The 16,527-nt window shown below is 37.2% G+C and overlaps 1 protein-coding gene across 50 annotated transcripts in view; it reads right to left on the bottom strand.

Annotated features, from left to right (window-relative positions):
- Positions 1–3,979: 3,979 nt before the first annotated feature.
- rims1 (regulating synaptic membrane exocytosis 1) overlaps positions 3,980–16,527 on the bottom strand; it is a 333,818-nt gene continuing 321,270 nt past the window's right edge. For 49 of the 50 annotated variants that reach the window (XM_062981928.1, XM_062981722.1, XM_062981731.1 and 46 more), the window contains 4 exons: positions 15,521–15,633; positions 8,756–8,857; positions 6,787–6,926; positions 3,980–6,227 (listed from right to left, as the gene is read on the bottom strand). In XM_062981928.1, the coding sequence (XP_062837998.1) occupies positions 6,009–6,227; positions 6,787–6,926; positions 8,756–8,857; positions 15,521–15,633 (574 nt within the window). In that variant the 3' untranslated portion in view covers positions 3,980–6,008. Of the gene's footprint in view, positions 6,228–6,786; positions 6,927–8,755; positions 8,858–15,520; positions 15,634–16,527 lie in introns of those variants that run through there. The other variant, XM_062981903.1, reaches the window with a different exon arrangement.

The raw sequence follows: 16,527 nt of genomic DNA on the forward strand, positions 1-16,527 counted from the left end.
GTGAAAGCACAGTGAAAGAGAGAAGCAAGCACATTTCAAGGTGGTACTCTTGTCAACTTATGGCAACTCCATGAATTCCTTAGGTTTTCATAAGAAAGGGATACTGATATAGTTTTGACAGTTCCAGCCTCTGAAATATAACCTAACAACATCTGATATTCAATGGAGATCTCCCAACCAAGTACCAACCAAGGCTGATCCAGCTTAGCTTCCAAGGCATTCAATGAAATTGGTATTTGCCTAAAGCATTGTGGTTCAAATAATCCAAAGTCTCATAAGAATTTGGTTTGTTGGATATTCTAGGAAGAGACAAAAATGAATTCTTGTATTCCTAAGGACATTTTTAACAGAATATGCTGAAAAAATTGGGAAGAGACAAAACAACGCCTCCCTCCATCTCTCTCCCCACACCCTCAAACTCTTGAATACCTGAATAAAGTTTTTAATTAATCAAGCTGGGAAGATCACTGTTTTACTGCCCAACATTCTCCTGTACCTTTTGAGACTTGATCCTATTTTAGCTTTTCAGAAAGAGCTAAGCTATCTGAATGCATTGAGAAGAGGCTGTCTTTTAATTGATCCCTTTGGAGCTTGCTTCCATTTATTGTGCTCAAAGCAGCTGAACCAAATTCCTGGGCTGGTCTCTTGAAATCTAAGGTATGACAGAGGATATATCTCCACCGTATAATTAATGCAGTTTGACACCACTTTAACTACCATGGCCCGGTGCTATGGAATCTTTGAATTTTTAGTTTGGGAAGTTACCAACTGTTTTTGGAGTGGGGTTAAAGACCTAAGAAGACTACAACTCCCATTACTCTATAGCACTGAGCCATGGTAGTTAATGTGGTGTCAAACTGCATTAATTCTACAGTGGAGATGAACCCAATGGCTGAAGTGTTATACTTTAGTTCTTTTCTAAAAATATATATTCTATTATATAAGTAGAGCATAGTACTACATATTCGCATTACCAAAAAAGGCAAAAAGACAAAGAATGTTTTTTCATATACTCATACCTTTCTGGTCTGACCTGTATTCTTCACCTTTCCATTACTATAACTGCCTACTACTTGTGTCTATCTGTTTTTTTCTCCCCCTCCCCTCTCACCCCCTTCCTTTGAGAACAGTTGCACCTTTCTTTTTTTGAATATTATTTTATTTGTTCGATCATTAAGATGGTCTGATTTAGTTCCTTAAATTTCCCTTTCCCTTTTACTCAGGCTGTCATTTCTTTCAATTTAGAGTCCCAATTCTGCTTAGGATATCAGTTTGTATATTTAATTCTCCTTTCGATAATATAATCCTGCAGCATATAGTCTGCTAAGTATTCATACCACTTTTTTCTTACCCATTTTCTGTGCTCTTTCCACCTCCAGCCAACCACTGCTTTTGCAGCTTGTATCATATATTTTGTAATTTCAGCCCATTCTTTATTCCTGCCTTTTCCTTCTATTTTCTGGGGAAAATTGTTTTTTATTTGTCTCTAATTTTATCCGTAATATTTCCTCCATCTCGCTTTTTCATTTATTTTTTTTTACAAAAGTTTTGTATCTTATCACAGTCCTGCCACATATGTGCAAAGGTTCCTATTTCCTCACATTTATGCCAACATAGTTTTAATGTATTTTTTTGTAATATGAGCTAGTTGTGGGTTATGATAACATTTTGTCAAAATGTTCTTATTTCCTTTATCCTTAAGTGTTTAATTTTTTAAACTGTGTTTATCCAATTTTTGATGTCGTTCTCATTACTATTTAATTCCTCTTTCCGTACCTTGAACAATATATGTTTCAAATTACTAATTTTATATAGACAGATAGATAGATAGATAGATAGATAGATAGATAGATAGACAGATATCACAATACCTTTCTCCTTCTCTATTTTCCATTTTAAAATTTAATCTAGATCTGCTTCTGGGTTTTCCTTTCTATTCCATTCTGTGATCCTCTGTATCATTCCATGTCATAATAACCAGTTACTTTGTCCACATTTGTCTTTTAGCTCCTCCTAATCTTTAATTGTTCCATCAGATTTTAAGAGGACGCCAATCTTTATTACTTCACTCTGTTTCATATTTTTTATTACTCTACCATATATCTGATCAGTTTTGTTATTTAATAATCTTACTGGGAGCATGTCTATTTTGTTTGTTGGAGATTTGCTTTGCCATTTTTTCCAACATTCAAGTGTTGAAATCAGTGGGATTCCTTTTATTTTCATTATTACTTTATTGCCCAACCTATCCTTTAAACAGAAGCAGTTGGGGCAGTCCTACCCCTTGTTTAGGTTTGTGTGTGTGTGTGTGTGTGTGTGTGTCAGGAGCAACTTGAGTCACTTCTGGAGTGAGAGAATTGGCCATCTGCAAGGACGTTGCCTAGGGGATGCCTGGATGTTTTTACCATCCTTGTGGGAGGCTTCTCTCATGTAGGTTTTAGTATTGATATTATTTCTTAAGTTGTCCATGTTTCTGGGATTCTTTTATTTGTCATTATTTCATTAAATCACTGCAATAGTCACTATTCACACACATCAGTATAATGCAGAAATAATCCACACATTCCTTTCTTCTTTTATTCCAGGCACCAGTTCTCAAGCTCAAACAAGATCTTACTCAGGAGCTAGTAAATGAAGGTTAGAATACTGTGACATTTTTTAAATTAAAAAATCATGTTTTTAAACTTATTTCCTATGCTAATCATCAGGTCTTGTGGAGTCTTCCAATATGGAATGGGATTTTTATTTTTTTATTTTACTGAAATTATTGTAACCTGACACAATTCAGCATTTGACAGTGCATGCCTCCAGGTTGTTTCCAATTTATGGATGGGGCACAATGGGGTACTGTGCAATATGTCCCAAGGGAGTCTCCTGTTCAATGTGTCCCAATGTGTATTGAGGTGCCTTGTGCACTGGGATGCCTTGCACATTGACCATTAGTGTCAATAGTCCCAAAGATGTAGAGAACTAGGTTTTGTGGTTTGAATACTGGACTCTGACTCTGGAGATCAATTTTCAAATCCTAGAGTTTTCTTGACATATCAAACAGCTCTTACCAATCAGGAAGTTCTTCTTAATGTTATATGAAGCACCTTTTCTGTAGTTTGAATTAATTGAGCTGCATCTTAGTCTTTAGAGCACTAGAAAAAAGATTGGCCTCCTCCTTAATGTGACGATTCCTAATGGCATTCATGTGTATCTCCTTACTTAGTGATATTGTTACTTGGAGTAGGGGAATATATAGGTAGATGAGAACCAGGGTGGAGAAAAGACTTGGTCCCAGGAAGTGGACAAAAAGAAGCAGCAATTTATGCACCCCCATTAATTGGAATCCAAATGCACAGTCAAAAAGCCAACTAAATCCCATAAGAACCTCCTCACAATCTCTGACATAGAAAATATAATCCCAATAAAGCAAATAACCCAGTGTTTGTTTTCCTTCCATGATATTCAACATCTCTTGTCTGAGATAGCCACATCAAGTTGCCTCATGGCAGTGCCATCCTTTTTGGATATGGCTTGTATAGGTTGTAGAAACTCAGCTGTGGCCATGATCCTGCATTGGGAGACATAGCTGTATCACATAACTATCTCTTTGCAGTAGTCTGTATCCGCCTTGTAGCATATCCATTTTGATGTTGCAGGGGGATCAGCAATAATGCATCCAACTGTTTTCCTATTGCTGGGTGTGTCGTGAGACTATTATCTGTAGAGGCTTCCCAGTAGTCCATCTTGCAGCACACTCGAATAAAGTAAAATAAATGGGCACTTCCCTGATGATCCCCTTGCTTTCTGGTGTAATGTAGGTTGCTGCATGGCTAACAATGTGGGCTGTGGGGGGATTTTGACCACTTCATGTTTGGAACAGAATTTAGACCTCAACAATAACAAAAAAGTGAGCTATCCTAATGAGTTGTCAGGATTCAATTCTATATAGGCGACCTTGACATTATTAAACACAAAACAATAACTACACTGAACATGAAAAGGAAATTTTATTAAACATGTCTACATAACATGAGTTGGAAGTTTCATTTAAAAGCACAGGGAAATGTTAAGACAAGTGGTCAAAATAGAAAGGTACTACCGAATTATCATTAGTTTATTTATTTGGCCACTAAAAGACAGAAGAGAATCTAGTAGTGTACCAATGCTTCAGTTCTTCCTGCTCAGCAGGTCGAGCAGTAATCAATCTGTGCCCCATGGAAACATGGGCAGAATAGTTCTGGCAATATTAAATAATAATAACAATAATAAATAGTTCACTTGGTGCAGGCAGTTATGTCTATGAAGGAAAACTTAATTGTGTCCACAGTTTCTACATGTGTTACAGCCCCACAGTAGGAATCTACACCAAAATATTTAGTAGAAGGAATTTGGTCCATACTACATCACGTTTTCCATACGGTAAAAAATAAAGTCCATCTATAGACATTTAGCACCAGACTAACTTACAGCCTGGCTAAAATCTGCAAAATGTCTATAAGAAAAAATGGATGGCTTAGATTTCTTGGTTACTTCATTAGAGTAATTATGAGCAAACTGTACAAGTACATGCAACATACAACCTGGCCTATGTGGAACTAACATACATTATTAAATAATCTCTTTTGTTTGTGACTTTTTCCTCTTTTTTCCTTTTCCTTTTTTCTATTTCTTTTGCATTTTTTTTTACAAAAACGTGCATGCAGCTTTGAACAGTTCCAAGTCATGCTGCTCTATTTTGTGAGATCACCATAAAAGGAAGGAGAACTTTTCAATGCACCTGTACATTCTGCAGGTTTTTTTAGCACATTTACAGAAAAAACACAAGGGATTTCAAGGCCAAGAAAGAACCAAGATTAACAAAATGCAAGGTTTTTTGTTACCATATTCCCCCCACCTTTAAACGTAAAATCATTTTTGTTAAAAATCAAGCTTTGTGCTTGCATCAATCTCAAATAAACAAACTGAAATTTGATAAAAACATTAGTAAGTGCAGAATATTTCAACTGGAATTTCCAGTGACAAACTGAACAACTCATACCATGCTCTAACCAGGGCAGACAAGTGTGTCAAAAGTGACACCTGGATCACCCGAGATGCCTGGGTACAGCTGAAAGTGTTGGATGCCTAACTCTATTTCTGGTCCACATTGGGAAAGTCAATTGTACATTTACACACATGAACATTAAGACTTTTGTCATAGGCCTGATATGCTTTACAAACATAATTGCCAATGTCAAAATAAAAAAAACAAAAGCCGCTTTTTATCAAGTCTTCAGCAATAATTGCAGTTGCAAATTTCCTTCATGCAAAATCATGATTAAAACATAAAAAACCATGGTGCATAATGCAAAAATATTCACTTTTTACAATGGAAAATTAGGATATGCTCTAATACATAGTTAAACTAAACAATAAATTGGTCATTTATTCTGGTTGTCCATCTGTATTGGACTATGAACAACCAGAAAGGAGGGGTGATGTGGCTATTATTGGCATTGAATGATAATTCTGGCAGGTGAACACTTCTGGAGATGCTTACAGAGATGTGCTTCAGCCCTTTTTGGTTTGTTTTAGAAAAAGAAAGGAAGGGTCTCTGTTAGCATTCTGACATTTTTTACAAAACAGGCAGGATAACACAGCGAAAGCAAGTTAAACACGAACAAACACCAGGAAGTTAACACTGCTTCTGGTCTCCGTGAAGAAAAGAAAGAGTGGGAGAATTGTCGAAAGAGCATGTGGTTCCAGTTTAATTTTGAATGGTCCCTCTCATTATGATTATCAAAAGACATAGGGACATTTTGCTAAATGGACTGACTCTATTTTCATATACTGCTTTGTTCGGTCAATTTGAGCCACCCTTTTCACACAGAGGCATATTTTTGGATAAACTACTACAGGCAAAACTGAAGTGATGATTGTCTCTGTTCAAAAATGCTCCTCGTTGTAAGTTGTTTTTCTCCCTGTTAGTTATCCTGGGTGATAATCACTTCATTGAGGAGCTTCTGTTATTGTGTTCACTAAGACCGAATGCAGGGAGGCCCAGTTGAACTTTCCAGAGATGACTGGGAGGCCCTGCGAGTCAGAGGAGTCAACGTTGAATCCACCAGAGAGGATGGTGGAAACAATTTGTACCAGCCAATCACTACGCTGGATAAATCAAGTTCTTCCAGCAAGATTTGTGCAACTCCCATGAAACATTTGTGATCCATTCGACCATAATCTCCCCAGACTATTACCTGGAAAGACAATAGACAAAATCAATAGCCATCTAAGTAAGGAGTTTCTACAAGAATAAAAAAATGGTTCTGTCATTCTTCATGGCACACAATCTAGACCTTTTAGCCCTGAACCTGACTTTACTCTTTAGTAAGAAATGTCAGGGAATACTCCCAACCCATAGTGAAAGCCAACAAAACCCTATAAGCTGATGGCATTATTGTTAGTCCAACTGCTAAAGAAAATCACTTCAACCTCTATAGCAAACACACAAAGCACCTTGCTCTTCTTTGTGTCGGTTTTGCTCACTAAAACCAGAAACAAGTCCCCAAACTTTAATGAGATCTGTTAGAGATTCTCACCTATTAGGAAAACATAACCTGTTGTTAATTACATTTTAATTATTTATGATGGATTGTCACAAGCCACTGGATTAATAAAGGATAACCAAACAGCTCTGTAACAGCATGCTCCTAGTATATCCTATGCCTGAAGACAGAAGGGCAATGTGGCCACTGGGCACATCATTGCTGGAGGTTTGTGAATTAGAGGTTGTGATCAGAAGCAATAATTACTGACCTGAAGGACTTTACCATGAGGACTTTCCTCAAAAACCAATGTTTGTTGATATAAAGGGTCAAGAGTTTTCCTGGCAATTCTTGTCTTCTTCTTGGCTACGCAAGCCCCATTTTCCAACAGGTATACTTTGACATATGGAGCTAGAATGTATAAGAAATGTCAGTGTCTATGTTTTCAGTAATGGATTATTATCAACACATTTACACCAAAATAATAAAAACATAATGAAATTACCCATTAAAAATCACAAGCACTCTGGAAAACAAAGCATGTGGAGAACAAAATGAACAAAAAGGAAACAAGTAAGTTTAACATTTCTCCCCATGGCAAGAAAGAGATTGAAAACTATGTAATTTTCGAAGTCTCTTCACAATTTTGGGCATATTCTGTGCCAACAAATGCATGTGGTTGTTTGACGCAGTAAACAGTGCTGTCTGCAGAGGAAACAGCATTTTCTACACATAAAACAATATTTCTACATTGTTTCATGGAAAAAATGCTATTTCCTGCACAGAAAATGTTATCTTCAATGCAGATGAAGTACAGTACATGTAAAATTTGCATGTACAGAAATGTAATTTTCTCTTCAGAAAATGCTGTTTCCTGCATAAAACAACCACATACAAAATCTTGCACAGAATAAAGCCTGACCTTATAAGATTCTTATCAGTCCAAATTATTCTCATCAATATTTAAAAACACATATTTATCCATTTTCACAATATTTCCAAACATTCCTTCTATTCCTAGTCATAATACAAGTATTTATTCCAAAAACTATTTTTTTAAAATGTAGCATAAAAACAGGAGTTTTTTTAAAAAAAAGATTGCCAATAGTTAGATTATTTATGAAATAGGAAGGAATGCTTAAAATAAGTTGGTGTTCTCATGAGATGGTATTGTTTTAGCACAAAAGAACCGAGCTGGAAAATGATTTCCCCCAAGTAGATGTTCTGAAAACAGTATTTTCATTATACCAGTGAGTGACTCTGTTTATGAGTTTTTGTTCTCCTAGCAAGAAAATTGCAACTTATTTACTTGCTCAAAGTACCTTTGTGTCACTAAAAAAATCTAAGGAGCTGAAGCTTGGTACCCCTAATGTATTTGCTTTGCTTTTGCCCTGTAAACTTTTTGGTGATGCAGTTTTAAGAGACTTTACTCACATCTTCCTAGTTTCTTCCTAGTTCTAATATTACACTAAGGAGACTTGTTCCATGACTATTTTAAAGACTGAACAAGATAAATTGTTGCCTTTCAACATGACTTCTGAAGAACTGACCAGCAGTTTATTGAATGTCTAGTCTATATGTTGCTCATGGTAGAGATGAAATTATAAAATGGACTTTTATATGCTGGTATGCCTGTTAAGGATGTGAATTGATGATAAAATTACTTCAGAAACATTTCTGCTAAACTCCAAATCATCCGTTCAACAGTTATGCCAAATTTTATTATACTTCGATACATAATATTACGTAATATTACTTAATATGATTGAGTTATCCGCACCATTCACACACTGTTTCTAGATTACAGAGTGCTCTGTAGCAAGAAAATGGGGAAGGGCTAACACTTTTCTTCAGTCACTTTTTGCTACCACTTCCATTGTTCTTGGGAATTGTCTTAGAGGATTGGATGGATTGGTCACATCCAAATTGATTCCTCCAAACCATATTCATTTCAAAATGCGTCTAGTCTTCTGCAACAAACAATAGGAATAGCAGTATGGTAAGTGCTGCAATTTCCAGGCAATGCCTGAGATTTCCAGTTTCTTGTTCGAGCATTAGACCAGCAACAGAAGAAATTGTGGGGAAAATAACGTCAATGAAAAGAATCTGGTAGCAATTAGTGGCCTATAAGATGATATGAGACTAAGAAATTTTGACACCTAACAGCACTATCACAATGGATTGATTAAATGTATTGCAGATCATAAAATCAAACATTCACTATGAAAGGATGTACTTACCTGGGGTAGATTTAGAACCAGGTTTTTGTGTTAGGCCTCGGGCTCTGATGACTTCTACTTCTAACTGGCCTTTCTTATCCACCATTCCAATCTGTATATCACCTAAAAGAGGATTAGAAATTGTCTGTATTATTAGTAACATATTATTAGTGTCCTCCTGTGACTAATAGTAGAATTATTCACAGCATAAGTACTGTTTTACAGTACTGCACTGTACAGTATTATTGTGCAATAAAACTTATTTTGTTTTCAAATGTATCTTATTAACATTTTTAACCTATTACTTCAACAGCTAATGAAGACATTTTATTTTACCAAGTTCACAGCAGAAAAGATTCAAAGTTGTTTCCTCATGAATTATAATTTCTGTAGACTTTTGTAGATATGAAATGACATTTATGAAGAGAGGACAAGAAAGTTAAAATGACTTATAGGTTATTCTCACATGTGTCTGGACATTAATGTCATTTTACAGATATGTGAAATATGAACCAACCTCTATAGTAAGATCTGTGCCATGTGGATGTTTCCCTTATGCATGCTATGTACTTTTTGGGTGCTACAAAAATGAGTATTTCCTTCCTTCTTTTGCTGTGCCCCCTTCCCAGCAATACAGCCTCTGAAACCCCTCATATAGCTCCTCTGCCTCATGATCAGCTTCTTTATTCCTTGGCTATGTCCATAGAGCCAGTCCAGAATGATCATATCAGTGCTGAGATCCTAGCAGATCTCAGTACTGCTGTAATCATTTTGCATCTACATTGCATTTTTCAATCCTGCTTGCTCTTTCAGTGGATGATTATGGTTCAAACTACTGCAGAAATACTGTACTATGCTGAGATATACAGCATTGCAACTAGTGCCTCCCCAGACCTTTGTGCTATGCCTCAGCTGCAAAACTTATAGATGTGCTAAATTCAAAGGCAGCCTATGGGGTGGGCAATTTGTAACCATCCACTTTAATGTTTATTATTAGCTTCTTGCTAATAATTTGGTCTTTGGTCCCTTCTTTATTTCTTGGCCCCTGTCTCCAAAGTCTGGAGATCCCTAAAAGGGGTAAATCATATCCAGGTTTATTTATATGGGAAAAGTCTTTATTTGAGAAAATATTAGCACATACAAATGTTTTCCACAATAACAATGGATCACTCATTGAACAATCAGCCTGTCTGAACATCACCAATGAGATATGTGGCACATCTACACTGACCATTTTGATTAGTTGGAGCCAGTTCGGGAGGATCCGGTTTCACTGTGTGGATGATTAGATTGAGAGGTTTGGAATTGGGTTGAAGTCTGAAAGAACACGAAATCTGGCCTCAAACCACTCTTCGCCCCCCCTCCCCATTTTCAGGATAGATGCACCAGCATTCTGGAGGCTTAGGAGGTGAAAAAAAAAGGGAAAGTGGCAAGAGTGGAAGGAATCAATTACTCCTCTTAGGAGGTCAATTAACCCCCTGCTAGCTCATCATTCTCTTGGAGGATTTTTTGGGATCCCCCCCCCCACCCCGTATTCTGAATTTTATAAAGCACTTTAGCAAAGGTGAGTATCTACAATATGCTTAGCATTCTGCTGAGCTGATTTCTTCCTTTGATCTGGGATGTATTGGGATCTGCTGCAGCCCTGTGGGATTCACTAGAAACTGCCCTATCATGATCGGTGCTGATGTTGGCAATCACTGGCATGCCCTTCCAATAAATAAATTGTTGTGACTCGCACAAATGAAGAAAAGAACTATCTTAGGTATTGATGAGGTGAATGTATTCTTTTCCTAATATGCAACTTTGCAGAATGTATGAAAGAAAAAAAACTAGTATGTCTTACAAGTATACATGAACAACTAGAAAGCTGTATTGTTCAAGGCTTGAGGGAGAAACCAGCAGGACCTCTCTCTCGCTCTCATCACTTACTGATACTCAGTTATACACATGCAAACACAGATTCAAATTCATAAGGAAATATCTTCAGTGAAGTCCCAAGTGTATGCATGGTGCTTCTTCACATCTTTCTTGCTAATCTTCCTATCTTACCAGGAATCAGCAGGGGGTGCAACAGACCTTTTCTGTCTGGAATAGATTCAGATCTGAGATATAAAAGGAGGCTTCTTAAAATATTCTTTCTAAGGGAAAAGGATCTGTGTTGGTTTTCTAGGTTAGAATCTCCCTAGAGCCCATGAAAAATTAAAGGCAGCAATAGATGGAAAGAAAATATCACGGAGAGAGCTTATTGTTAATTTTTTTGCATAAGCCATATATGAAGTGAGTATAGAAATGCATTGACAAATAACAAGTAGGTTAGTCGTGATTTTATATGCAATCTTACATGTGATATAAATTTCTAAGGTGCCAAATAGCATTCGATAGCACAATGTATTCATGATTTTTTTCTTCAAACCCAAACAAGCCAATCAGTTGGTGTTTATCTAAATGAATAAGAGGATGGAAACTCCTCCAGAGGTGGTCCATCCATTCAGTTCCTTATCACCCAGCCCAAGTAGCTGGTATGGCTGGAGCTGACCATATATGGGACCTTTTCAGTGGTAGCTACATATGCCTCACCGAAAAAGAGAGAATGTATACTAAAAAAGAGGTCAAAATAGCAGTACATATTATCTCCATAATGTAATTTATATGCACAGATTCAATTAAAAATATTGATATCATTTGAACAGAAACATACCCCATTTCACCATAGCTGGAAAGACAAAGTTCCTGCTCAAATTTGCTGTCCAGGTCTTAACCTTTGCTAATCAATGCCAAGACGCTTGTCCTTCCTTCTGGTTTTTTGTGTTTAAATGGAACTTAGATGGGATAGCTCTTCAAGAAAGGGTTGACTTCAGACAGAACTATATGCTAACAATCCTACAAATCAAGGGCTGTTCTAAATACATCTTGTCCCCTTTTACCTCAGAGATCATTTGGGGTGGGTGGAGAACCAAAAGCATTGGTAAGACCTCATCTTCCTTCCCATGTTTCCCAGGTCAATACTGTCTCAGGAGGACACAGTCTGCATTACAGAAGGAGCAATTTTCCCCCTGAAATTATCTCGCTGCACATATTTTCTAAAAATTGATGAAGTCTCATATAATTCTGTTATGTGAAAAAGTATCCCCAGACTGCAAGTGAGGGCTCATACACTTGAATATTTCCCTGTACACAACAAACTAGAAGGTCAGACAGAAGAATGGGCCTCAAATCTTGCTGACATGCTACATTTCTGCCTGCATGGGTATGCTAAAGAATTATACTAGTGTATATCAAGAGCATGTAGGAAAGCCTGTTGGATTATTCTCAAGGATGCAGCATTTAACACACAAGTGTTAAATTGCTATTTAATTCTACTATGAAATCTAATTGTTAGATTTCGTAGGATATTTCCAACCTGATCCTCACAGTGATTTCTTGGAAGTTGTTCCTACAGAGTTGTGAGCATGGATCTACACACTGAAATTGTTCATTCTTGATCACCTCAATGACTTAACCACCCTGTGGCCAACCAATTACAAAAGTAAATTCTGACATTTTTGCTTGAACTCATTTTCTACTAAAGCGTTTCTTGCTTGGGTCTAGTGGCACTTTAATCTCTGCTTTAGTCTTGTATTATCCTAGCAATGTTTATTTTTTGTTGTTGTTGATTTAATATTTTATTGCATCCCAGTCATATCAACAGACAGTTCTTGTTGATAAGACTGGATGTGGCCACTTCCTCTAGTTTCCTCTTCCCTTCATGGTATTTGGCATTCTTTGAAAATCTCCCCTAGGGGGTTGAAAATTGTAGGACATCAGGCAAGGTTGGTAGGAGGAAAGGGGAAATATCCAAATAGTTACACCAAAATTGCTTCAGTCAGCAGGAGCATCCTCTGGATCAAAGACCTTTCTTGCCTCGCCTTTCATAGAAGGATCTGAGCTATGAAACTGTGTTGTTCAGTAGCATTAAAACTTTTTACTAAAGGGCAGAGTTAAAATGGTCTAAATAAATAAATCAGCAAGGCAAAATAAGAATTAAAGGATGTGGAAATGAAACCTACAGCAATTTAAACAACCTGGCACACAAGAAATCTGAAACAGAGAAATCCAGCCTGTGTTATCAGTTTGAATATAATAGCTAAATGTTCTTTCTCTTTGATGCAAGCAACTCATATCCCAGGATTAGAAATTCAAACATATCAAACAACTGTAATTCATGGAAGTGACACAGCACTTACTAGCATGAGGAAACAAACTCAATAATCCCTTGTCCCCTCCTGTTTCTCTGATTTTCAAAATTTGCCATTTACATAGTCTTTAGAAAAAGAGGATATATAGCTATTCCTCAAACATTTCTCTTTTTATATAGCCTTCAGGCTATGTGTATAAAATATATGTGAAACATAAATGAATTTCATGTTTCGATTTGGATCCTATCTCAAAAATATTTCATTATGTATGTATATACAGATATTCCAAAATGAAAAAAAGAAAACAAAAAAATACAAAACACTTCTGATCTCACACATTTTTGTTATGGAATGTTCAGTCTGGATGCTGTACCTCAAAAAAAGTAACTTTGAAAAAGTATCTATATTAGCTAGCTGCAAATCTCTAGGGTTTTGGGTAAGAATCATAACTCCAAGCAATAAGAATTAAACCAATAAGTACTGAACTACAAAGCTGTAAACTGAATAATTAACAGCACAAAGTCAAGCAAAATCTTAACAGGATAGCTACCTTTTATTAAATATGGCTATTTTTGGCCTGTTAGACCACAACAGACCAAAAATAACCTTGATAAAAGAATGAATAAAACCTACAGGAAAAATGAAATTTCTAGAAACATCAACTGATTGCAAAAGACTTTTGAAAGCCAGGTTTTTGCTCATGGCATCAATGTTGGAACCTGTCAATTGTCTTCAGAGTGACATTTCATCAGGAATGCAATTTTTCACTAGGTTTCTTCTTGAAAGAAACAACCAGTAATTTCAACAATTTTCTTCTGCTGTGAGGCAATCTTCAAAAATCGCCTACCTTTTCAACGTATTTGTAATTCAGGACTTACTCATTGCACATTTCTTATGTCGTTGTAGTGTTTCTTTAATTTTTAAAATAATATTTTGGCACAAAATTATGAAACATTCAGAAGCGGAAATATTCTATGTTTCCTGTACAAAGAAATTTTGTTCTCTATGCAAATCAAACACAGGTGGGTTTTGCACAGAATACATCTCCACTATAGCATTTTATAAACAGGAAAACAGGCTTCTAACTGGAGCGAATTACAGGGCGCGTTCAACGCCTCTGTTTAAGGAGCTCCACTGGCTGCCGTTTACTTTCCGGGCCCAATTCAAGGTGCAGGTTATCACCTACAAAGCCCTAAACGGTTTGGGACCCACCTACCTTAGAGACTGCATCTCCCCCTACGAACCCGCACGTTCTCTCCGCTCGTCGGGGGAGGCCCTTCTCTCGCTCCCACCACCCTCGCAGTCGCGGTTGGTGGGGACGAGAGAGAGGGCCTTCTCTGTCGTGGCCCCCCGGCTTTGGAACTCTCTCCCTAGAGAGATCAGGCAGGCTCCTACCCTCCTCTCCTTTCGTAGGAGTTTAAAAACCTGACTCTTCCAGAAGGCCTTTGACACCTAATCAGATGTTGGACTGATCCATCTGCCCATTTTATAATAGTTCCCTGTTCTGAGATGTTGCCAATGCTATTTTGCACTTTATTGTCCATTTCTACCGACACATGCTGTTCTGGATTTTATGAATTAGTCCCCTGTTTTAATATTGTATGTTTTTTGTATGCTTCTTGCTGATTTAACGATTGGTTTATTGCTATTGATGTTTTACTGGTATAATTGTTTTATAGTCGTGTTATTGATATTGATTGTTTCATCGGGCTAGGCCCCATGTAAGCCGCCCCGAGTCCCTTCGGGGAGATGGGGCGGGGTATAAAAATAAAGTTGTTGTTATTATTATTATTATTATTATTATTATTATTATTATTATTATTATTATTGGTTTATTGAAGTCCATTCCAGTGCTTTATTTGACTTGGGACTGTTTGGACTATGCTTCCGCTTCTATGGGAACCAGTTCCACATTGGGACTGGCCTGGCTGTCTTTCAGCTTTTGTGGGTATATACGTTTGAGTGCTTGCCTGCTTACAAACAGAACTACACACTATAGAACCTTGAACGATATCATCACATACTCTGATCCAATGTTTTATGAGACAACTAAGCAAGATGCTCTCAGTATAGAATGCACCACCTACTCTATTCACTCCAGGCACAACCAGCACCACCTCTCAGAAGAGAAGAAGTGAGGAAGAATCAAACACAGTGTGCCTTTCTTCTTGCTGTTCTCACCACGTGCTTACTCAGAGAAGATAGGTAGCAGCAACAAGGTCCAGTAACTTCAGTAGCCTTCGTAGGTGTCTAATCACAGCAACTCTTGATGTTTGTTCTACAACAATCAACCGGTTCCTGATAATCTAGTGGTGACACATTGTGTCAGAGCACATAAATTATTTATCTTGACCACAGTTCTCAAAATCCTTCCAGTCAACATAGCTACTTAGAAATTCTTTATTTGTCATCCAAGAAAATAATTTTTACACATTCCAAACAAATGGAAATTTCCAGATATTGCCCTGCATACAAGAAACTATAAGTTTGCTGCAAAATCAGGACTATTTTGCAAGAACAGAACAAAGACATATGGAGGAAGCATAGCCTATGAATGGTACTGTCTCATAAAACACATCACTGGCAAAGGAGAAGAAATCTATCTTACCCATGGCAGGTGTCGCTAACGTTTGTCGACCTACTAGCTGGGCAGGTCCCAGACCATCAAGAAAATCACTGAATTGACTGTCAGCGCCCAGTCGGACTCCAGGAAATATTAGGCTGCAATAAAACAAATAGCACAAAAAACAAGAAAGACCATAATCATTGTAGTATTTGTATTGTTGGCAAGGCTCTTCTTTTTCCAGGTGGTAGACATGAAAAAAATAAATGAAATGAAGAAAAAGAACAGTATTCGCCCATACTTCTTGAGGAGAGTGTTATGATAACAGCAAACTACTTAATGGTATGGTCTTTCATCATGAAGGCAAGGAAGACTAGATTGTATGTATGGGGATGTACTATATCCTGAGTGTAACGAGATAAAAGGAGTGAAAAATATGTCATCATGTTTCTTACACATTTCATGTAAATATGAACTAGTCCATTCCTGAGAAGAGGAGATACAGCTGAAGACCCATCACACAATAGCAAACAATAACCACTTCTACTTAAGTACCCCTGGCCACTTGAGGTAGAAAGTCCTGCAAGTGTCTCTCCTCCTCTTCCTTTAACCATATCTAGATAATTCATCAAATAAGTAGCAATTTTCTGTCATTTGATGATAGACCAAATTCATTCCTTTAGTCAACTGCTCCTCAATGACTAACCGATGGCTCTAGTCCCACATAGCAGAAACCAAAAGTCTGCTCAGGACCAAAGCCCTTGTCAAATGTGTCATTAGATTGACTTTAATCAAAAAGCTGCAGTTTACTTTTGCATTTCATTGCATGCAAACTCTGAAGATATGTAAAATTCATTTTCTTCACTGAGTGGATATATCCTATTTCCCATTTATCCAGGGTGGAATGTTGTAGGTTTTAGGTCAAGGCTGTCACAATTCTATTGCCCACCCTTTTCTAAATTAAGCTTTTGTGCACATGAGCAACCATCCCACCACCACCAAGAACAGAACAGGCACACATGTATATGCGTGAAAACAGGCCACAACTTGTT

The sequence above is a fragment of the Anolis carolinensis genome, chromosome 1 (genome assembly GCF_035594765.1).
Source record: "Anolis carolinensis isolate JA03-04 chromosome 1, rAnoCar3.1.pri, whole genome shotgun sequence".
Taxonomy (NCBI): domain Eukaryota; kingdom Metazoa; phylum Chordata; class Lepidosauria; order Squamata; family Dactyloidae; genus Anolis; species Anolis carolinensis.